The 23,676-nt window shown below is 50.8% G+C and overlaps 1 protein-coding gene across 1 annotated transcript in view; it reads left to right on the top strand.

Annotated features, from left to right (window-relative positions):
• Positions 1-3,526: 3,526 nt before the first annotated feature.
• SYNM (synemin) overlaps positions 3,527-23,676 on the top strand; it is a 28,633-nt gene continuing 8,483 nt past the window's right edge. Inside the window, 3 exon segments of the mRNA XM_086711430.1 lie at positions 3,527-4,443; positions 11,869-11,993; positions 22,009-22,079. Of these exon segments, the coding sequence (XP_086567556.1) occupies positions 3,634-4,443; positions 11,869-11,993; positions 22,009-22,079 (1,006 nt within the window). The 5' untranslated portion in view covers positions 3,527-3,633.

The following is a 23,676-nucleotide window of genomic DNA, read 5'->3' as shown; positions in this document are numbered from 1 at the left end:
GAAGCTCTCTAGAAATTACTGTGCTTTCCTGACTCCCCTCCATCTCTCCTCCCCATCCTCGCCTTAAGGGATCTTTTCTTGTCCCCTGGGAACCCCAACTTTCCTCAGCATCCTCCTCTTCCATCTCAGGATTTCCTCCCTGGTTTTTACCTAGTCAGGTGTCTTCTTCAAGCCTTTAAAACTTGCCAGGAAAGGGCACCTCGGTGGCTCAGTTGGTTAAGGGTCCCACTCTTGGTTTCGGCTCAGGTCATGATCTCACATTCATGGGTTCAAGCCTTGCCAGCGTAGAGCCTGCTTGGGATTCTCTCTCTCCGTCTGTCTCTCTGCCCCTCCCCTACTCTTGCCAGGTCACTTTCTCTCTCTCAAAATAAAATAAAGAAACTTAAAAAAAAAACTTAAAAAAATAAAACGTGCCATGAAAAGATTTGTTTTGGCTTTCTGCCTCCCCTCAAGCAATGGAGTGGGGGTGGGACGAACCATTTGAGGGAAATTCATTAATGTCCCTTCCCCAATTGTCCCCCCAAGCTTGGGAGGCCCATGGGTCCTGGGGCATGCTGTTCCATGACCTCCAAGTAGAGAAAAGACCTGCTGTTCCCATTCCCCAAGCCCTATGCAAGCCCCCCCTGTTTCTAAGGCTCTCCATGAAACTCTGCGCTCTGCTTCTCGTCCACAGCACCTCTCACGGAGACTGGAGGAGGGGACCTTTGCCTGAAGGGGTCCTGGAGCCGCTTTCTGAGTTCTCCGTCCTCACGCAGCGCCCCCTATCGGGAGTCTGGGAAAATTCCCGTTCTCCTTGAAGGCGCTCTGGGAACTAGAATTTTGTTTTTTTCTTTTCTTTTTTAAAGTTTGTTCGCTTGTTTATTGAGAGAGAGAGAGAGCAAGCGAGGGAGGGCAGAGAGAGGGAGAGACAGAATCCTAAGCAGGCTCCACGCCATCAGTGCACAGCTCCATGCGGGGCTCAAACTCACAAACTGCCCAGATCATGACCTGAGCCAGGATCAAGAGTCCAGCGCTCAACCAACTGGGCCACTCAGGCGCCCCAGAATTTTATTTTTCACAATGGCTGTGTTTAGCAACTGGCTCACAAAATTCCTGAAAATTTAACAATTGGCTCTCACAAGCGGGTAGGAGCTGTCCCCAGCACACCACTGCCAAGCCCCAGTGACTCCAGGTTCCGCAATGGGAGGCACCAGCAGGAAATGGGAACGCAGGAAGAGAGGTTTGGGTTTTTCTTCACCTGCTCCCTCCTGGGATGCATTCAGCTCCTGCTCCTCTAGGGGGCCCCCTTCCGGAGCTCCAGGCTCCTCCAGGCTCAGCCAACACTTTCCCCTCCTTCTGTCCCTTGGGCGCTAAGGGCTTCTTGGCTTCTAGCTCTTGCTAATTCTGATACTTCTGCATCCCATCCACCCCTTTGTAGTCTCATTACATCTCATTAGCCACTCCCTTCCCTTTGAATATGCTCCTCTGTTTCCTGGCTGGACCCTGCCTGCTCAGGTCTGCTCCTGTGGTCACAACTTCTGATACTTCCGTTCCCAAATTTAGGAACTGTGTGTCCTCAGGCAAGTCTCTCAACTTCTCTGAGCTACAGTTTTGTGAGAATTAAGTGTGATGCATCAGGACATTATTTTGAGAGATTAACCAGTGGTACTTTTTCTTTTCTCTTGCTATTTCCTGGTGCCCTATGACTCCTTCCCAAACTGGGCTCCTGTACCCAATAGCAGCCATTTCTCAAGGACAGGATTTAGAGCAGAAGTAGGGAGAAAGTTTTGACTTTCAAAATGTAAGACCCTGAAGGGCATCGGGGCAAGGAAAACCTAATGAGTAAAGAGCAAAACATCAAGGCCCACCAGTCCCTGAGAAGGTCTCCTACCCTGCCTGGCCAGGAGAGGTGGGCCAGCAGAACCCCTGGTATCCTGGCAAGTTGAAGAATTGAAAATATATGGCTGTCTGCTGAGTTCAGGCAACTGTGCGAGCCACCCCGCAGTGCCCTCGTGTCCCAGTGTGGTCCAGGAAAGATGCTCATACTGATGAGATCCCCAGACAGGTCTGGGCAATGACATCATAGCAGCTGTGTGGCCTGACAAGCAAAGGAGAAGTGTGATGTGCACCTGGGTGAAAGAGAGAAGGACGAACAATGATAGCATGGGTCCAGAGTCCCTGCCCCATGTCTTGGCCCTCCCTTCTCCCTCAACTTAGCCTTGGCAGAAAGCGGGGGGGGGGGGGGGGGGGGATTCTGAATTGAAAGATATTCACTTCTACCTGGGGGAGGGGGTCTGTGATATGGGTGCTCCAGAAAAGCAAAGAGCCACTTCAGCCCCATTTGTGGAGACTCATGCCTGTCACAAGGAGAGCCCTGGAAGGTGTCTCAAGGGACTGTCCCTGGACCAATGTGCTGACTAACCCACCTTTCCATGTCATCTGCAAAATATATCCAGCCAGTGGATGACTCTCCAGGCCTCCCCTAAGCACTTCTGTCCCCACCAGTCGAGGGCTACTCCAACCAAAGGCCAGCTGTGTTTGTTCCCGTGCCCCTCAAAACCACTGGTACTGGCTATTGTCGTTTGTAACTTGAATAAGTGTCATGAAAGCTAATGACACACAAGTGTGCAAAAGAGAGCTGTGGTTTCGGTGACAATTAAATTGAGGTGCGATGTTAGAAAAAAGGCAGCTGTCACATTAGGCGTAGCGGTGACAACTGTATAAAGTTTGGGAAGATAGGAAGTGTCTAGGAAAATTCTGCACTCGGAGAACTTCAAAATCTCTTTAAGTTCTCACTCCAAAAGAATGAAAATGATATCGGAAAGCGGAGACTATGTCCTTTATGGGTAATTTGTATAAGGAGAATGTGAAACTCTAGTCAGCCCATATCAAATGAAAAGTTTTGGCTGTATGTACATCGAAACACTGGCAAATGAATATGCATTTATGTTCAAGTTAAAATAGAATATTTAATGCACATCTATGTATGTGTAAGTAAATGTGCATATATTAGATTTATAGAGGTATATGTTTTAAATTTTGGTATATTTAATTTTTATTAAATTTATTTTATTATATTTAAATTTTATTAAATGTTTTAAAATAATGTTTTTTTTTTTTTTTTTTTTTTAACATAGAAAAATAGAAAGGCTCTGATTTCCAGTACTGGGGATGAGAAGTCTCCTATAAGCGACCAGTTCTATCTCACTTAGTGGAGACTTCTATATCCTTCCATGGACTCCAGGACCCTCGGGTGCCCTAGGTGCGCGTGTCGGGGCAGCGAAAGGGACCTCTCTCCGCCATCCCTTCTCCGATTCCTGCCCGGCGAGCGAGCCACCTCCCGCTTTTAAGTGACTGTGGACGACGAAGACTCCTGGCCACCCGGTCCCTGGGCCGGGCGGCCGCGTGGCGCCGCTGTTATTCCGGCAGGGGGCGCCATCTGGCCGCAGTGGTCTCGCCGGGCCGCGCTCTGATTGGCTGGTGGCCGTGGTCCGGCCCGCTCCCGCCCGCCCCGTCCGCTAAGTGCCCGGGCGCGCCGGCTCCGGCCCCAGTCTGCGGGCCTCCCGGGCAGCGGCGGGGCCGGAGAGGCGCGGAGGAGGGGACAAGACCAGGGCAGGAGGGAACCGGCCGGCAGAGCCCCGTACGCCCAGCAAGATGCTGTCTTGGCGGCTTCACACGGGCCCCGAGAAGGCCGAGCTGCAAGAGCTCAACGCCCGGCTCTACGACTATGTGTGCCGCGTGCGGGAGCTGGAGCGCGAAAACCTGCTCCTGGAGGAGGAGCTGCGCGGCCGGCTCGGGCAGGAGGGCCTGTGGGCCGAGGGTCAGGCCCGCTTCGCCGAGGAGGCGCGCGGCTTGCGGCAGCAGCTGGACGAGCTGAGCTGGGCCACGACTCTGGCCGAGGGCGAGCGCGACGCGCTGCGGCGCGAGCTGTGGGAGCTGCAGCGGCTGGGCGAGGAGGAGCGCGCCGCCCGCGGCCGCCTGGACGCCGAGCTGGGCGCGCAGCGGCGCGAGCTGCAGGAGGCTCTGGGCGCGCGCGCCGCCCTCGAGGCGCTGCTGGGCCGGCTGCAGGCCGAGCGCCGGGGCCTGGAAGCGGCCCACGAGCGCGACGTGCGGGAGCTGCGCGAGCGCGCCGCCCGCCTGACCATGAGCTACCGAGCCCGCGCCGCCGGCCCCGCCGCGTCCCCGCCGCGCCTGCGGGAGGTGCACGACAGCTACGCGCTGCTGGTGGCCGAGTCGTGGCGGGAGACCGTGCAGCTGTACGAGGACGAGGTGCGCGAGCTGGAAGAGGCGCTGCGGCGCGGCCAGGAGAGCCGGCGCGAGGCCGAGGAGGAGACGCGGCAGTGCGCGCAGGAGGCGGAGGCGCTGCGGCGCGAGGCGCTCGAGTTGGAGCAGCTGCGCGCGCTGCTGGAGCAAGAGCTGCTGCGGCTGCGGGAGGCGTACGAGCTGCAGGCGGAGGAGCGGCAGGTCCGTGCGCCGGGACCGCCCCACCCCGGACTCTGTGGGTGGTGAGGGAGGGGAGCGGCGGGGCTCCCCGGACCCGCTGCGTGCGCCCTGGGCGTGGCGTCGCCGACGGGTGGGGCCGGTCCGGAGGTGCCCGAACGGCCCCGGGAGCTGGGCGCGGAAGGGGGACCTCAGGGGTCCCGGCGTCTCACCAGCCGCAGGAGAGGAGCGCGGTGTGTGGGACAGCCGGCTAGCGCTAATGTGGCGGGGCCGTCCGTGCCGTCTAGATAGGTTGTCAGTTTCTCTAGCTCTTGACATGAGAGGGGGCATCCCGACAAAAGACCCAGTCAGCTCCAGGTTCTCTTTCGATTTCCTGTGCTTCGTGCACCTGATTTACACAAAAGTGAGCCAAGAAACCCCTCCCTCTGACTTCCACAAGTGGTCGCAGAGGTGACAGCTCATTCCTTCTCGGATAGGTCTCAGCGCCGGGAGGTTTCTTAGTCACAGTCAAGCCCTTACCGGGCGCCATTCAAAATGACAGCCCCTTAGCCGTAGGGCACCCTTGGGGGAAAACTTAAATTGTTCCTAAAACGGCTTCTGTTTTGCCAGAGTGATTTCCCTGGAGGAGGCAGCTGGTTTGGCTCTCTGGGCCACTCGCCCTGTTTGTTCTTGGGAGGGGCAGGAACCTCCATGCAGAAAGGAGCTTAAATCAGAGATGTTTTTCCCACAGCACAAGCGGGCCATCAGATCGCTGGGTAGTGTAAGGGTTGTGGAAACGTGCTGGTCCCTGTGGCAGGATGTTATTACAAGTGCAGGGTAATATAAACAGTTACTATTTCGGAGAGGCAAAGCCCAAACCTCTGACACTGATCGGGTGACACCTGTGACTGATTATTGTGTGTCCATCCAGTCCAGCACTGGGGTTGGCCCTGGTCCTGCCTCGTCTAGGCCAGAATTGAAAATACTCCCAAATCGTATTATCCTTAGTTCTCAGGATGGCAGTTGACAATAACATCCTCAGAAATTCAGAAATATTTTAAGGGGATAATTTGGGGTTGAAGATTTGGGTAGAGTGATTTTGTGCCCCCCTTTTTTTAAAGTTAAAAGTAAATGAAACATGATGGTTGTGGCATAGAGGACCATGGTGATGTGACAGGTGTCCACAGTCAGCAAATATCTATTGGCTGCTCGCTCCTAGGTCCTCAGCACTGCGGTGGGTTTCAGTATTCAAAGAGCTGGAGCCTAGATGGGAAATCCTGTAAAGCAATACAGTACTAAATTGTTTGGAATTTATAGTATTTTTAAAAATGTTTATTTATTTTTGAGAGAGAGCTGGCTGGGGAGGGTCAGAAGGAGAAGGAGACAGAGGATCCAAAACAGGCTCCACGTTGACAGCAGAGAGTCTGAGCTGGAGCTTGAACTCACAAACCATGAGATCATGACCTGATCCTGAGCCGAAGTCGGCTGCTTAACTGACTGAGCCACCCAGATGCCCCTAAATCGCCTGGAACTTAATCTTTTAGGATGTGGGTCTGGTTGAGCCTCTGCCTCATAATTGTCAAAAACATTCTCCTGAGGTTGTAGGTGGAGCAAAGATAGGGACTAGCTGAAGTGTGTGCTGATTTCCAGAGCTTTCTCTAGACTCCAGAGTGCTTCCCTCTCCAGTGATGACAGCCAGAGATGCTAGTTCCACGGGGCCCCATGCACTGCGTTGCGTGTAAGTTAAAAGTATCTTAGTAGGCTTTCATGGAGCTTTTAACCAAAAGGAAGTGCCAGCCAAACTTCCTGTCCACTGAGCCCCTTTTCAGGGAATCTCTGCTCCCACCTCAAGGGCCTGGGCTGCACTGGCACTTTTAGAAACTGCTTCTTTGAGGTGTATCGTGTGGGCCAAATCCTCACCATTTACTGTAGTCGTAGCTCACTTGGCCCATTCTGGACATTGAAGCTCTGGTAACAGGGTTCTTTTTTAGCCCAGGACCCTTTTGCCCGTAAATAAATCTTAGTGCCGCCTCAGATAGGAGCAGATAAAAACAGAGCTCTTCCGACTGTGCAGAAGTGGGGACTTGGGATGCACAGTTGGAATCACTGTCCCGCTCTTCCATGCAGAGACTGGGGCCCAGCGAGGATGTGCCTTCCCTGGGGTCACACCTGGCGGGGGCTAGGACCCCACACTCAATCTGTCCGGGTGATACCTCTCTTGTTGGAGTTTACTTCTTTGCCCTAAAAGTAGAGAGCAAGGAATGTCAATGGGGCTTGGATTGTTTTCACTTCCAATGTGTGAAGATTTCATTCCTTCCCTATCCCTATTCCGAATCTTTCCCCTGTTAGCTTAAAGCAGCCAGATTTCAAACTGCATTTCCAAAGATTCAACACCAACCATTAGAGTATTTTTTTTTTAAAGTGTAAAGATACAGGCATTTGTTAAAGAGTAAGTATCAGTGATTTAAGCCCAAGCCCTTGATATCTTCAGATTCTATGGATGCTCTGGGGACCCTGAAAATGCAATTAAAACCCGATTTAGCTAATATAGTGTAGTACATGTTTCATCACTAAGAGTTAGCCTTTATCAAGCCCTTCTTTTGCATCAGGTACCACAGGGACAGGGCTTTTCCCACAAATTCACTCTTAGTCCTCACCCTGATCTTATGAGGTGGATACTAAAATCAGCCCCATTTTACAGATGATGAACTGAGGCACAGATGATGAATTAGGTCCACCTAGTTTGTAAGTGGCTAAGCCAGGGTTCTATTCAGGTGCCAGTATCTGAGCAACTAACCACTAAGCCGCATCTTTGTTCTCATCCAAGATAAACATTTAACCGGTATTCTCTAACTCAGGGCTAGCCCAGTGGTGCCCAGTTAATCTGAAACTCCTAAAATCCTTTCTGACCCTTCCAGCTGGCTGTTGTTAGGATACTTTTCCTGTCAAATGTGTTTCATTTGGCTTTTGTGTTCCATGTGGTTTAATGGGGCCCCTCCCCTCCCCCTCCTGGAGGCAGGAGCTCCTGCTCAGCGCCCAGAGAGTCTTCCTGGCTCTGGGCCTCCTGTGCAGCCCAGGAGAACGAGATGCTAGCCAGGACTCTCTTTCTGGGAAAAGTGGTTTTTCCCCTAAGGCCTACGTATTAGGCCTTCTCTCTGTTAGGCCTCTCCGTCAGAGTTGCCAGAGAGAAGTTTGCTGAACTAGACATCCAAGTCCCCAGCATTTTATACTCACTTAAAGCCTGAGTAATACACCCTGTCTCCCAGTTTGCAGGAAGGAGCTTTGGACAAAAACTTAAGACATTTGTGGTTTATGCCAGCCTTACCCTATAAAGACTGAGATTTTTTGCTTGCAAAACTGAGCTCTTCGCCTTTGGGGCTAACTATAAAAGGCTTCCAAGTCCCCAAAACATGACTGAATGAGACCTTTCTTTTGATTAGAATAGGAATGGGTTAGCCACCCTGCCTGGGCCTGAATTCTGGCTGTACCACTAACTGTGTCTCCGTTTCCCCATTTGTAAAAAAGGGATCATAAAATCCAACGCACTCATTCATCCGAGGGCTATTGAGCACATAATGTGCCAAGCAAGCTTGGTTCTTAAGTACCAGGGATATAGCAGTGAACCAGAGAAAGTCCCTTGACTTCACAGGTCTTGAGGTGGAAGCTGCTCAGGAGGCGGGCCTGGCTGGGGCAGAGGAAGCAAGGGGAGGGTGGCCTGTGTAGGACTTGGGCTTTTGCCCTGAGCTGCATGAGGAGCCACTGGATGGCTCTGAGCAGAGGGGAGTGGTGGTCTGACTGTGTCTGAGTGGAACTGCTCTGGCTGCTGTATAGAACGTAGACCGTGTGGGGCAAGAGTCGGAGCAGAGCAAACTTTTTAGGAGACTGCAGTAATAATCAAGGCCGGAGGCACTGGATGCTTGGACCAGAGGCAGGGGTGGGGTGCTGAGAGGGAGCTGCCCTCCAGAGTTGGAGCAGACAGGGTTTGCGGATGGATTGGATGGCAGTGGAAGAGGGGGACAGAAATCCCAGTTGATGCCAGTGCTCGTGGCCTGAATAACCGAAAAAAGGGAGCCCTCTTTGCTAGAGGGGGTTGGGGCAGGTGATTTGGCGGATCTGGGTGGGAGATCAGAGTTCACTCTGGATGCCTCTTAGATACCCACCTGGTATTGTAGCATAAAATTATGTGCCTGGAGTTGAGGGTATTGTCTGGACTAGAGCTATAAACACTTAGGATTCAATTAACGCTTGTTATTATGAATACATGCAGGTTTGGGGTCTAAAACAGGTTATCGTGGTATTTAAATCCCTCCAGCTCTAACACTCAAGATCCTGAGTGACTGTGACATTTGCAAGCTCTTCCTATTTTGTTTGTGTGACTTGCTCAGCAAAGAGCGGCTTTGCTGTGGGTAAGAGAACGATTTCTCTGGACACTGTCAGCAGCACGCTTTCCCTGATGCAGAGCTACATTTCATCATCTGTTGTGATGCCATCCAAAAGTTCCCTAAATAGTAACTAAAAAAGGTGACCTCTCTCCCCAGCTTTTATAACATTAGGCGGATATGCTTTCGCTTGGTTACTTAGGATCAGCGTGCTGTATCTCATACTCCAGTGCGTCTGGCCTGGCCTGGCCTGGCCTGGCCCACGGTTTGAAAACCTCTGACAAGGTAGAAACCAGGTCTGAAGCTTTCTTCAACCAATAGGATCGGTTACAATTTCTGTGGAGACTGTTAGGAGCCAATAATAAGTCTTAACGTTCCTGCTTCCAAAAGTCAAGTAATTTTCCTTTGACAGTTTAGGAAGGGTTGAATCACGTGGAAATACGGTGGGAACTATATTTTTTAACTTACACACAGTTTGATTTTCTTCCTCGTATTTTGTGGGGGTGCAGAACCATTCTAGAGTGCCCTCTGGGGAGAGAGAGAATCTTTGGGCATACCTCTTTGGCCTGGCTGGGGGGTCCTGACCTCCTCAGGACGTTTGTGGTTGGAGAATCGAGTGCACGTGATATTTTTTTTCTAAGCGAGTTCACAATAATTGAAGTTCTCTATAAAGAATACATTACTACAGATTCTCAAGTTTTGAGATTTAGGTTGAATTTCATGTAGTAGGAAGGAGTAATGGCTGTATGTTTATAGCATGTTTTAACTCTAACTTATACCTGGGATTATACTCCCTCTAACATGGGAGAACAGAGGATTTTAACACCAAGACTTAACTATAGATGGAGGAATATCCTGGCTAAATTCTGGCAACCTTGTCACTTAAATCCAGACTGGCCAATGGTCTGCTTAGGTGAAGGTCTTTATCTACTTACATGCCAGTTTTCCAGGAGATTAACAGAGATCTACTCTGGGATACTTGCTAGTTCTTAAATTTACTTCTTTGCTTTAAAAGCTAAATAGTTTCAGTTTTTTGTTTTTAAGCACCCTTTATATACCAGGAGAATCTAACAATCATTCGCTGAGCTAGAACTCTTTGGGAGGCAGAATTATTTTCCTGAAGATTGTGCATTGTTTAAAATGGTAGATCCAGTGTGAGATCTTAGTTCATTCTTTGGTTTTATTTACATATTAATTGTGGACCTTTAGCATATCACCAGGTGCCTTTGCTGGAGGGATTACATGGGGAATGGAAATAGATCCCCTCTCCTTCTGGCGTTACAGTTTTTGAATTCCACAAAGATAAATATCCAAAAATGTAGCCAGTTTAGTGAACTGTATTCAGAAATAATGCTGTTTTCCATTACAAACCGGAAGTTAAAGTATATGGACTCATTCCAGTGTTTAAATATGTGCTCAGTTAAGTATTCCTCAGAACAACTATAAGATATTATGCAAAAACTACAATTCAGAGTAATGCAAAGCTGTAAAATGGCACTGATGGAGCCATTGTATTTATTAACTAAAAGGTATTGTCGATTTAAAATAGCACAACTTGGGGTGCCCGGTGCGGGGGGGCGGGGAGCTCAGTTGGTTAAGCATCTGACTTCAGCTCAGGTCGTGATCTCACGGTTTGTGAGTTCAAGCCCCGCATTGGGCTCTGTGCTGATAGCTCAGAGCCTGGAGCCTGCTTCAGATTCTGTGTCTCCCTCTTTCTCTCTGCCCCTCCCTTCTTGTGCTCTGTCTCTCAAAAATAAATAAACATTAAAAAAAAAAAAACAACTAAAACCACATCTTGAGGAGTTACTATCTATTATCTTGATCATTTCCAGTCCAACTCACCAGTTGTGTACTGTGCGACGTAGAGGGAGTGGGCATTTTTCTAGAGGAGGGGGATGCCCAACGTGGCAGACCAAGCCCGTCAGTGTCTCCCAGCCAGGGGGAGAGAAGGATAGATGTAATTACCAGGTGTGAGTGGAACCAGCATAAGGGCTGTGAGGATGATGTGAGCATGTGCAGAGAGAGTGCTTACGACTCTGTGCTACAAGTACAGTTAGAAGATTTATATCCCGTTCTGAATTGACATTTATGCCTAGAAGATATTTCTACATTTCTGCCAGCAGATGAGCATGCTACTTTAGGCACTTGGCTTTGTTTATGGAGATGTTGACTTGAATCGGGGGTGAGCAACCCAGATTAAAAGGTCTCAAAGCCCTCAAAGGGGCTGGATGCTGGGTGGGCAGAGAACATAGCCTGGGGCCCCTGGAACTGCCTGTGGGCCAGCAGAGCAATGCTTCCCTTGGCGTTCCTTTCCCCTCCCCTCCTGCTCAATGTAGCTTTCTCCCCCGATGATTGTAAAGTAGCTTTTCTAGGTGAAGCACAGAGCTCTGTCAGCGTACCGGCTTATTGTTGGGGAAATCATGAGTACGGAGAAAATTCTGTTTCACATCCGAGTGACTTCTGTTTTTGATATTGTAAACCCTCTGCTCTCTGGTCTGGGCTTACTTTCAATAGCATCTTCGTAGACTGGTTTGATATGCTGAGTTTCCTAAGCAGAGATTCTTTAAGAGACTCCTAAGCATTCATTATTATTAGAAAGTAGGAGCAGAGGAGCCAGTGTCCTATCAAAATCGACCATGTGCAATACAAAACAACTTTCATGTGGGGGTGTCTGGGTGGCTCAGTCGGTGAAGCATCTAACTTCAGCTCAGGTCATGATCTCACACCTCGTGAGTTCAAGTCCTGCGTCGGGCTCTGTGCTGACAGCTCAGAACCTGGAGCCTCTTCAGATTCTGTGTCTCCCCCTCTCTCTGCCCCTCCCCTGCTCACTCGCGCGCACTCTCCCTCTCTCTCTCAAAAATAAACCTTAAAAAAAATTAAAAAAAGCTTTAATGTGGAAGAAATCCTGTATTTAAAAGTCAAAGTCAAAATATAAAAATGCCCTGACAATGACTTCATCTTTAAGAAGCCTAGAGGTGGTTGTGTGTGTGTGTGTGTGTGTGTGTGTGTGTGTGTCTTGAACTGTTGGTATCTTCAGTTTGACCAAGCAAAGCTCTAGTCCTGTGATCTAAAAGCCCTTTGTTCTCTTTAGAGAGTGATTACCTGCCTGGAGGATGAGAAGGCGGCCCTCACCTTGGCCATGGCGGACCGGTTGCGGGACTATCAGGAGCTTGTGCAGGTGAAGACTGGCCTCAGCCGGGAGGTGGCAACATATCGGTAAGGATGTTGTGCAAAGAGGTTGCCTTGGCGAAGCTAGAGATCCCCCGTAGCCTCCAGAGTCCATGAGGCTCCATGATAATCAGAGGGCAAACCCTGGCGTGGCCAGCCCTGGAGTCCAGGGCTAGAGAGGAGGAAGAGCGGGGCCTCACTTAGATCACCAAGCCAATCCCCCCCCCCCCCCCCCCCCAGTGATGGGAATGGCAGAATTCATACCCTTGCCTGACGTCTACGTGTCCTGGGCCCCAGGGAAGAGTTTTACATGTGTCAGCTCCTTAGATCCTAGGAATTAGCTCCTGCATTTACAGAGGGACAAACTTCACTCAGGGAAGTTATGGAGCTAGAATGTGGGGGGTCAGGACTCAGACCCAGAAACTCCCAAGTCCACGTGCCTGTTGCACTGTTCAAATCTCAGGGCTCTGTTTCTACTCCCCACAGCTTTGGCCTTGAGGAACTACATTTCTGCCAGCAGATGAGCATGCTACTTTAGGCACTTGGCTTTGTTTATGGAGATGTTGACTTGAATCGGGGGTGAGCAACCCAGATTAAAAGGTCTCAAAGCCCTCAAAGGGGCTGGATGCTGGGTGGGCAGAGAACATAGCCTGGGGCCCCTGGAACTGCCTGTGGGCCAGCAGAGCAATGCTTCCTTTGGCGTTCCTTTCCCCTCCCGCTCCCCATGGTAAGCAGTCTTTGGTTGGGGTGGTGCCCCATATTTCCTGCAGCTTTCATGCTCAATGAGGACTGGGTACAGAGGGGCCCAGATCTCAGACACTTACAGTGGAAGCACTTTAGGAGGCCCTGGATCCCCGCTTGTGAGGATGATAATAGCAACCAACATTATCGAGCAAGCCCTTTGTGGCTGTTCACTGTTACACAGTCTTCCTCTCTGGGTAGATATTCCTCACCCCTTTCCCAGGTGCGGGAGAGAGGAGCCTGGTAGCCAACCCTCCCCCCCCCCCCCCCCCCCGCTTCACTTCCAGAATATGTCGGAGCATAAATTGATTGCGGGTGTGAATGAGCCCTGGAAAATCTGCCTTGCCAAGTGAGTAGAAGACACGGTCATAAGTGCCATCTTCTGACAACATCACTGCTAGCAGATTGGGGGAGTTCAACCTGGAGAGAAAAAGGAGGGGACCAGGGTCCACTCCCTTGATTAGAGACAGAGCCAGGGCAGAGGCAGGCTTAGTTCAGCACTCCCTGTGGGCTGCACAGTCCACAATCTTCTGATCATGATTTTGCTCTCAGAATATCCAAATGGCCTGGGTAGCTTTGATATACATTAGTAGCCTAATGCAGCCTCGGGCCAGCCTCACTGTCTGTACTGTCTGGAAGGACTCGCCTCAGCCACCCTCTCATCGAGGCCCTTAGTACCATCAGTGAAGAGGGAGCAGGCAGTGGGGCAGCCCCTGGCCTGGGCCCAAGGCAGCCACTAGGGGGTGAGGTCCGCCTAGGGCCCAGCAGCTGAATGGAAGGGTGGGCAAGCCAGTGGCGGCTTTGCTGCGCCCCTCCCTCTGAAAGCCGTGCTGTGGCTGAGCGCTGCAGAGGCCGTGGTAGTCCGGATGCGGACAGAGGGTGGAGGAGGCGACTGCCAGCCTGTCCCTTCTCAAACTCCATCTCCCACATTGTCCTTGGAGACCCCCTGGGATGAACGATTGCAAAATTAAATTGGTAGGGTGTTCCAACAAATGCTGCGTGAGAGAATCTGGGTTTACTAATAAGGAAAACTTCAAAACGGGCTTTATTCAGGGGGAAGGAAGCATTAATCAGCATTTTCTTCACTTACAAGTGACAGAAGGCCTTCTCAGACTGGCTCAAGCCAAGAGCAGGGTTTATTACTCGCTTAACTGAAGAAGTGCCTGGTTTCAGGCACAGTAGGTCCGAGTGCCCTGGTGAGGTTTGATGGTGACTGTCCCTGCCACTTGCTCTGGTCTCTTCCTTCTTGGCTCTGCCCACGCTGCGGCAGGATGGGCCCCAGGCAGTGCCAGGCTTTGACCTGGAGGTCGGAGGAAGGGGCTCTTTCACATCCATCCCACCAGGACTCCTGGGCCCAGCTCTCTGGCTCTCTTGGGCCACGTGTTTGTCCCTGGTCAGGGGGACAAAGTGCTCCGGAGCTTGGAACAAGGGGTCACCCTCCCTTGAGTCCCACGGATTGAGATAGCGGGGAGGTGCCCTGAACTTGCACTGACCTGGAGCAGGTGTGGGTTGTCCCAGCAGTGTGACGGTCGGCAGGGGCCCAGTGTACTGCTTCTGTCTGTTGCTGGCATTTCTCTAACCCAATTAAGGGTTGACTTGGCTACCCCCTAGGAATTAAGGTGGCAACAGGACATCCGGAAAGCAGGTGATTGATTTCACCGTGTGTCTCTTTGAAGTCCAAGTTTGCACGGGGAAAATGATGAGCCTGGGCCTGGCCTTGCCTGGTTGCAGATACACCACTGGTGAGAACTGCTTGCAGGCCTCCCTGCTTCCCAGGGCTCAGGATTTAGTCTGGGAGGTGCCCACAGATCTAAAAGACATACAGGCAGTTGAATATAATCCCTTTCTTTGTATGAGCCAAAATTCTAGCATTATTATAGCTGCTGGGTGTCCTGCAGAAAAACCCTTGTCATATGTGACTCTTGTAGGATTTTACCTCGCTGCCCAAATTCTAGGCCAGGTGTCAGACTTCACATTTGCGTCAGTGCCCTTTTGTTCTTCTGACCCTTTCACAAGTGCCCGTTTGATCTTTGTAAGTCTTGACCCACTGTCTTTGAGGAAGTTGACCCTCCTTCCACACCCTGCCCGACTGAGTGCAGCAGAGACTGTCAGCCTCTTGGGGACCAGGGCCTAGGGCCCCCTGCAGTGTGACTTCTTACCAGCCCTGTGTGGAGGGGCCGAGGGTGGCTGACAGTGTGGCTGGCATTGCTTTCCTCTCCTGACCGAGATCATCTACATTTGCCCCAGGTGTTCCGTGCAGTGCCCAGAGTTGATAGCCACCATTCTGACTAAGCATCTCATATGGAAGAGAAGGGGTTGTGGCTCCTTAAAGTCAGCAGCACATCCCAGTACAGCTGGAATTTGTCAGCTGTGCGGAGGCCGGCTCTCAAGTGTCACCAACACTTCTGAACCCAGATATCTGGCCCTTCACTGCGAAAAAGAAATACTAATAACAAAATTGTGTAATTTATAATTAAATGTAGACTTAGAGTTTATAAATAAAGATACAGATTTAATAAGATAATAAAATTAGAACAAAGCAAACCCGGGAGTCTAAGGCTGGAGGATTTCAGCAAGCCTAGTGGGCCAGTTGGTGGCCAGGGAAGGTAGTGGTGTCTCACCTGGTGGGTGACTGTGAGAATGAGCCCTCTCCTCCTGTGGGGCTGGCCGATGCTAAGACCAGGGCAAGCACCGGAGAAGGCGGGCTGGCACGGGGACCCGTGCTCACTCTCCTCTACCTGTCACCGGTGAAGTTGTCTGGGGCTGGAGGTGCTTGTCTGCCAGATCCGTGATTGTGAGTGTGTTTGTTACACTGGCAGCTGAGCGGCTGGAGGGGAGATGCTCAAATGGGACAGGGAGTGGTTCTCAGCTCCATCTGTACTTGGGGGTCATCTGGAGAACCTGACGAAGCTTCGGCCCCTGGGCCCAGTCCTAGATATTCCAGTTAACCTGGCCCAGGATGGGCCCAGGTCTGGTGGTTTTACAGCTCCGAGGAGGACTGTCAGGTGCAGCTGGGGTAGAGAAGCATGGGTGCAGACCAACAGGGTTGGCATCATCTCAAGCCTGTGGGAAATGCAGAATCTCCGGCCCATTCCAGACCTCCTGGTCCAAGTCGGCCTCATGACGAGATCCCAGGTGATTTGTGTGCACATCACTGCTTGCAGAGCAGCCTGGGGACATCCTGAAAGCATTAAGCCTGTCTCACAGTAGCCTAGAGATGAGGCAAATGAAGGGCAGGCTTACTGGTTGCTGGGTGCTATGGGGGCATCGTGGATGAGGCACGCAGCCACGGGCTTCCAGGAAGATTGTGTGGGAAGGGCTTCCGAGCAGAAGGGCCAGCCTGGGCGAGGATCTGAGGACGGAGCTAGCGTGGCATCTGTGGCAGTGCCGGGAATTTGGGCAGCTTGGTTTTGGGGGCCTGGCATGGAGGGCTGTGTGTGTGATGGATGGGCAAGAGCCACCCCTGTGAGGCCATGTTTTGTGAGTGGGGTCTGCCTTCCGGCTGCTCCAGAGACGCTGGCAGGCAGGGCGCTGTGCCTGCTCAGACGGGCCACAGACATATAGCCAGTGGCTTGGTGCTGAGGGTCACGTGCGGTGGATGAGGCTGTGTGGATGTAGATCGCCTCCTGCACTGTGTAGGAAACAAGAAACGCCCTACAAGCCACACAACTACGAGGCATCTGGAGATCAGAAGGGAGTTCTGAGAATCAGGGAGGGCTTCAGGAGGGAGGTGAGACTGATCTGGATCTTGAAGGATGGTGGAGATTCGATTAGACATGTAAGGAGAGAGGGGAGGCAGGAAGCGGGGGGTGGCATGTGGGGAGGGACCAGTCCCCTTAGGTGAAAAGCCAAACAAGGTGATAAAAAAGCACACATGCCAAGAAAACACTATAGACCGTTTACTGCCAGCTAACAGGGTCAGATAAAGACGGTTCAGAGGAGGGACAGAGAGCTGCCAGCCGAGGTTGGCAGGAGAGATTTTCAAGAGATGTGAGATTTGAGTTGGCCTTGAAGGGCTGGGAAAGTCGGCAGTAGGAAGTGGGCTGACAGGAAGGACTCCGGAAGGAGCTCCAGGTGGAGGAGTCTGATCAGAAAACAGGTGGAGGAAGGAGAATGCAAGGTGAGTGAGCAGAGGCCTGGGAAGAGGGCAGATGGAGGGGCCTCGACTGGAGGCCACTGAGGTGGAATCTGCACAAGCAGGGGGCAGGGAGGTGGCCGCTGGCAGCTAAAGGGCAGGACGACTGCGTGCCGAGGTTGCGGGGGGTGGGGGGATGGGTAGTGATGTGGGTGCTGGGAGGCCTCAGGAGGTCTCCGGTCACTGGCGATTCAGGTAGAGAGGACCTGACGTGGGTGGCCGAGGGAGCCTCTGCGTAGGCTGACCAAGGCGCCGGAGCCTGGCTGGGGGGAGCCCAGGAGCGTGGGAGAAGGGCGCCGCTCATTACGTGCTCTTGCAGACGAGACCTTGGCAGCGAGCCTTGTCTGTGAAGCAGCTGCTTGTTCAGGCTCCGTGAAAACCAGGGGCCAGTGATGCTGTCCAGAGCCCACGGCACCCCAGAACCCCCGCACTGCTGACACGAGACCTGGTCCCAAAACTGCAGATTGAGAGCTTGCATAAACGCAGCTAGAAAATAGTCTTCTTGCCCTGCCCCGCACCCCCCCCCCCCCACACACACAAAGAGAACAGAACCCAGTCATCAGGAATAAGCGATTAGAAAATAGAATGAAAAAAAAAAAAACACTTAGGGGTGAAACAAAAAAAAAATGCAAAAACACCCAGGAGTAAACGGAGTCCAGAAACCACAAAACTGCAGGCTATGAAAATCGTGTGCACAAGAGTCCCGTCCTGGCTTTCTAATCTGCGGGGTCAGGTGATGCTTTCTCCCTCAAAATATAAAATGATGCTTTGTGTTTTAGGTTTTGGGGGTGAAATATATAACAGTTGTTCTAAATGTCGCTTGGAGAAATGGAAAGCAGGGCCAGACGATTTTTCAAAAGAAAAATACTGAAGGGAGTCTTGCTTTACATATGAACATGTAATGCAAAGATTTGCTGCCTGCGATCTGTCAGGCAAAGTCCTTTTTAAAAGGTTAGGTTGGAAACAACAACGTCAAAGTCAAAACATGTTCTTTGTATGTCTGCGCAGTGGGGACGTGCGAGCTTCCTGTTTCCTCTTTGTAATGGCAGCAGAGACAGTGTGTTTCAAATGGGGGAAATAAATATTCAGTCTCTGGGTTTGGACCGCTAATAAAGCAATACAGATAATTCCTGCCATTGGCAAGTTCATTGTTGTAATGATATTTTTGGTTGCTGTATTATTTTTTTAGGATTACCTATCCCTTTGCGTGCTCCAGTTCAAAGAAAAACAGTCCTTTGGAATTTCTGAAGCTCTTGGAGGAATACATTTAGTTTTTCTAAATTAAATCTTACTCTTTTGAAAACTTATAACCACGTGTCATAAAACTCAACCACGTGGCTGAGACTTAGCCAGTTATTAGGTGAGATCTTTGAAGTTCATGATGTCTTGTAGTTTCGGGGAGAGGAGACAGAAAGGATGGACCCTTATGTTTGGTTGCTAGCCTTCCCCCACGTCACTGAAGAAACGGGTTACCCTTCATTAACCAGGATCGTAGGTTATCCAGAAACTCTTCCCCTCGTGGGCTGCTTCAGTTAACTGAACATTAGCTCTCTTCTCAGGTCAGTAGAAGATGATGACGATTGTGAACATTTACTGAGCACCTGTTCTGTGACCGCCGTTGTTGTGAGAATTTTCCAGTTTACCGGCACCACACACTGGTGAATGCTGCCTGTTTCTGAAATGGGGAAAGTGAGTCACAGAGGGTTTGAGTAGCTTGCCCAAGGTCACAGAATGAGGAAGTGGCAGGCCCAGGATTTGAATCCACACAGCCCGACTCTGGAAGTTTCTCCATCAACCACTCCCTACGCTTCCTTCCTTTCTCTGTTTTATTAGTAATCTTGGCCCCTCTGTCGATCATTTGATTTTTTTTTTCTAGTCTCTAGAACAGATGGATGGACCTTTGATACGTGATTTAGTACTGAGCACAGAGGGAATGACCAGAAGCAGCATGGCCCTAGTGTGACCTTCCACGAAACACCTGTAGTATGGGGCGGAGCCTTGCCAGTGCGGATGGTCATATTGTCCTCTGTCTCTGCCTCCCTCTCCTGCACCCAGCCCTGAGTCCAGTCAGGGTGGCAGGCAGCCCCCTACCCTCTCTGGATCTTAGAGGCCAGGGAGGCAGTTCTGAGGCTCCTTCCCCGGCTCTGTCCCCTTTGCCTCCCCTCACCGCCCCCCCCCCCCCTTGCACTTAGCCAAGAAGCACTTTGTGAACCATCCCAGTAGGCTCCACTGGCATCACTTCTGGAAACATCTTCCAGCTGTCCCACTTCCCTCACTCTTGTCCGCACTTATTGCAGACAGAGGCGTGCCTTGTGCTCCCAGTGAGGAATCATAGCGGACGTGCCCTGTAATTGCGTTAGGATAATCCATCCCGGCCAGAGAGCCCCCACCGTGGGCCTGGCTCTGTTGACCAGTGGGGTCTATTAGGGCCTGGAGCCTGGCCAGAGGCCACATTATAGCTCACTTACGCACTATGGATTTGTCTCGGACTCCTTAATGAGGCCAGGGACTTGGTTTTCCTGCACATGTTTGCTTATTTTCCTGCTCTAACAGGCTGCCAGCCTGCGGGGCTGTATAAAATGTTCACTAATAGCTCGTGATTCAGGGGGTTGGCATTTCTCACAGTCACCACGGCTTGGCGGCCGTTTTCCTCCAATGCTCTCGAAATAACCAGAGAACGCTCTACCCTTTTCTTAAAGTTGTAGGAGTCTGTTCCCTAAAAATGTTCTTTTTAGAGCTTTTGAGGAAATTTCTGGCGTCTCCTCAGCAGAGTTTGTTTGTGCCTCTGTCCTTTGAGTCCTGTGAGCTGCATTGGCACAGGGCAGGACTCTGTGTGTGTCAGGAGAGGTGTCTGTTAATTAAGGTGTGACTTAAATGACAGTGCCTCAACCGTGCCTGTAAGACTCTGTGCTGGACACTCGGGCGGAGAAGGTGACACATTGCTTTGCCTTCTGGGAGCCAGCCATTGAGAGGACGACTGAGTTCTTCCCCGGAAGAAGCTTCATTGTGGGAGAGCCCTGGAGGGGCGTTTTGATGGAAGTCACCAGAAGATGTTGAATATGCTTTCATTGATACGTTCTGGAGGGTCTGTCTGCCGGATTTGTTCTTTTGAAAATGTGTGTGAAATACTGATGTGTTAGGCGTGGCAGGAAGGTCTAAGCAGCTTGCAGGGATGATGGGCGCCTGGGCTCCATCGAGCCTCCCCACTGGTGAGCTGTGTGCCTTTGGACAAGACACTCTGCCTGCACTCCAGTGCTCTTACCTCTGAGCCGGATGCTTATTGTTGGCCCTGTGTGGGGCGGGATGGGGGTGCTAGGAGGGCTTCATGAGGGTCAGAGCCACGCTCGGTGCCCAGACTTAGCCAGGGCCGGTGACCCCACAGACCCCCTCAGGTGACTGGTGCCCGTTCCTCGGTAACCATAGCCTCCCCCTCAGGGTCCTGAATTCAGTCAGAGTTTGGCGACCGTTTGGATTTCCTGAGAGAGGAACAAAAGCATTCTCGCTGAGGGATGGGGGAAGCTATTTCTATCCCCCAGGGGACTTTCTTTATCCCGAACACCCCCAGCCCCCTGCCCTGCCTTGTCACTGAGTTCTCTGTTGACCCGGACTCCTCCTGGAACCTAAAACGCTTGGTCATGAGGATGTGGGATTAACGGGTTGGTGTCCCGTTTCCTGGCTTCTGCCCCGAGTGGACGGGCTGGGGCTCTGGACTGGGCCCCTCATCTTCCTGAGTGAGTACCTCAGTCCCTGCTTCGGTGGCAGACCCCCTCCCCTGCCGCATACACCTTGAGTGGGATCCCGTTCGCCCTTGTCTTTGCTTTTTTCCCCTAAGGGGGGGGGGGCTCTTCCTTGGCCATCCCCCACCTGCCCACGGGGTTCTCGCACTTACGGGGATCACCACATTTGAATCGGTGGAAATAGAACTTGGCGCTGGTTTGCCTGAACCACTGAGTCCCTGCTTGGATCTGGCATCACTCCTCTGTTTTTGTGCCCAGCTCCCAGTGGTAATATCAGTATTTCCAAGTGGGCCCAGCTTCTGGTTGCCCTTTGCCATATACAGTGTGTTTCTTGGAACTGACGTTAGTGACTTCACACATTGCTCTAGCAACCAAGACAACTGTTGTGGCCGCAGCGGCCAGCGTCCTCGGGGTCTCTCTCAGTGACGGACGTCCCGGTGCTGACCTGTCCCAGCACGCCGGGTGATTCGGGCCCAGAGCCTGACACCCCGTTCTCCCCCAGGGCTCTGAGTTGTGTGCGTGAATGACAGCTTACTGAAGACACTGCAGTTTTAGACTTCTGGATGTGGCCAAAGGAATCACCCGATCAAGTGCCTTTTGCTGTTTCGTTAAAGGAGAGACCAGGATGCTTCTCTGGATGACACGGTGGAGAGGTGGTCTGCAGCCTGTCCTTTTTCTCTTCTACCTGCACGCTTTCCATCTCTTGTTTTCCCTTTTCTCTCCAGGATGTCCCCAGTACACCCAGTGTAGAAACCATAAATGCATTCTGGCTGCCTTATTTACAAACCAGTATCAGTCCTTGCTCTGCTCTTAGTCGACCCCCAACGTGTGACTCCAGAAAGACCCCTGTGGGAGTTATGATTATTCTGGGGCCCTTTAGCCCTGGGGAGATCTGCTGTGCATGGGCCTGTCCCCGCTTCCCAGACAAGCCAGACCCCTGATCCCCATTCCTAGGCCCACATCTCTCTTCTCCTCCTCTTCCTTGTCCTGGGCTTGGAAGGGCTTTCTTTTTTTTTTTTTTTTTCAACGTTTATTTATTTTTGGGACAGAGAGAGACAGAGCATGAACGGGCGAGGGGCAGAGAGAGAGGGAGACACAGAATCGGAAACAGGCTCCAGGCTCTGAGCCATCAGCCCAGAGCCCGACGCGGGGCTCGAACTCACGGACCGCGAGATCGTGACCTGGCTGAAGTCGGACGCTTAACCGACTGCGCCACCCAGGCGCCCCAGGGCTTTCTAGAATGTCTGTAGCCCTCACCCCACATTATGTTCATTGCTCTATCCAGCCAGGCCCACTGAGGTGGGCTTCGATCCCTATGGTGCAGTATCTTCAGACACAAGTCCTGTGACACTGGGACACTGTGGTCATGGACCAGATACTACATACTATGGCTTTCAGCAGCACTTCTCACTCTTTTATTTCCTGATGAATTTTTTTTAAATTTTTACAGAGCCTTACTAGAAGGAGAAAGTAATCCAGAGATACTGATCTTGACTGAGCGCATTGAAAACGTGCCACAAGGTAAATATAAGAAAAGCTAAATATTTAATTGTAGGGTGTTTTCTATATGAACAGGTTGATTCCATGGTTAAATAGTAAGGCATCATTTGTCAGGAAGAATTTGGGATTAGGTATGATTTTTTTTTTTTTTCAGATAAGTGTCATTCATGCCTCTCTTAAGTACCAGCCAGATTTTATTTGATAGGCTGTGGTTTAAATAGCAATGTAAGTGTGAATGCATGGGACAGTGTTTAGTAAGCTCATTTATTCATCTAGCCAATACTTTGGGGGCGTTTCCTACCCAGTGTGGTGAGTGGGGAGGAGGGGGGTGCTGATGGAGAGGCGGGAAGGGTGAAGGGCAAGGAGACAGTGGACGTGGACTTGTTTGTCATACCCTTCAGAAGGAACACCCTTTACGGACCAAAGACTTATAGGTTGTTTTTTTCTCCCCACCACTTCGGGATATATTTCTTTTTTTATTATTTATTTATTTTTTTCCCCTTTTATTTTTTGATTTTTTTTTCAGTATGAAATTTATCGTCAAATTGGTTTCCATACAACACCCAGTGCTCATCCCAACAGGTGCCCTCCTCAAAATGCGTCACCACCCCTCCCCCTCCCCCCATCAACCCTCAGTTTGTTCTCAGTATTTAAGAGTCTCTTATTGTTTGCTTCCTTCCGTCTCTGTAACTTTTTTTCCTCCCCTTCCCCTCCCCCCGGTCTTCTGTTAAGTTTCTTAGGATCTACATATGAGTGAAAACATATGGTATCTGTCTTTCTCTGCCTGTCTTATTTCACTTAGCATAACACTTTCCAGTTCCATCCACGTTGCTACAAAAAGCCATATTTCATTCTTTCTCATTGCCACGTAGTATTCCATTCTGTATATAAACCACAATTTCTTTATCCATTCATCAGTTGATGGACATTTAGGCTCTTTCCATAATTTGGCTATTGTTGAGAGTGCTGCTATAAACATTGGGGTACAAGTGCCCCTATGCATCAGCACTCCTGTATCCCTTGGGGAAATTCCTAGCAGTGCTATTGCTGGGTCATAGGGTAGATCTTACAGTTTTAACACAAGTATCAGGAGGTATTACTTTTTACGGCAAGTAGTCTGCTCTCTGGAACTCGCTGGCCCGTGGGGGCAGAGATGGGAACGGTTATACCGTTTGTATTACTGAGCTGCATTGGCCCGGGCAGCTCGGATTGACATGGGTAGCAGGTGTCACTGGGTGCCCTAAGGTCTGTCTTGATTGAGGCCAAAAGCTACAGAATAAAGGTCATATTTCCTGTAGCTACGGAACCAATGAACAGGTTAGTGTTCACTAGAAAGACCCTAAGAAACCTGCAGGATAACTTTAAAAAGGAAAAAAAAAAAAGCTTAAAAGCCATATAGAATCTTAAAGGGCTTTCTGGCTAAGCAAGGCAGATTAAATTACTTACAGTATGTTTAGTATATACCTTATTCAGCAGAGTTTCGGTCTGCATGAGTATTACCATATTCAAAATCATGGCAAATTGGGAATGCATATATTTGGTACATCTGTCAGGAGAATATTTAGTTAACTGCCAGTCTGGATAGATGGCATATTAAAAAAAAAAAAAAACAATAGTT

This window comes from Puma concolor, chromosome B3 (assembly GCF_028749965.1).
Source record: "Puma concolor isolate L17-30 chromosome B3, mPumCon1.1.hap2, whole genome shotgun sequence".
Taxonomy (NCBI): domain Eukaryota; kingdom Metazoa; phylum Chordata; class Mammalia; order Carnivora; family Felidae; genus Puma; species Puma concolor.
Note: the sequence above shows the minus strand (reverse complement) of the source record. Positions and strands in the feature narration are given on the sequence as shown.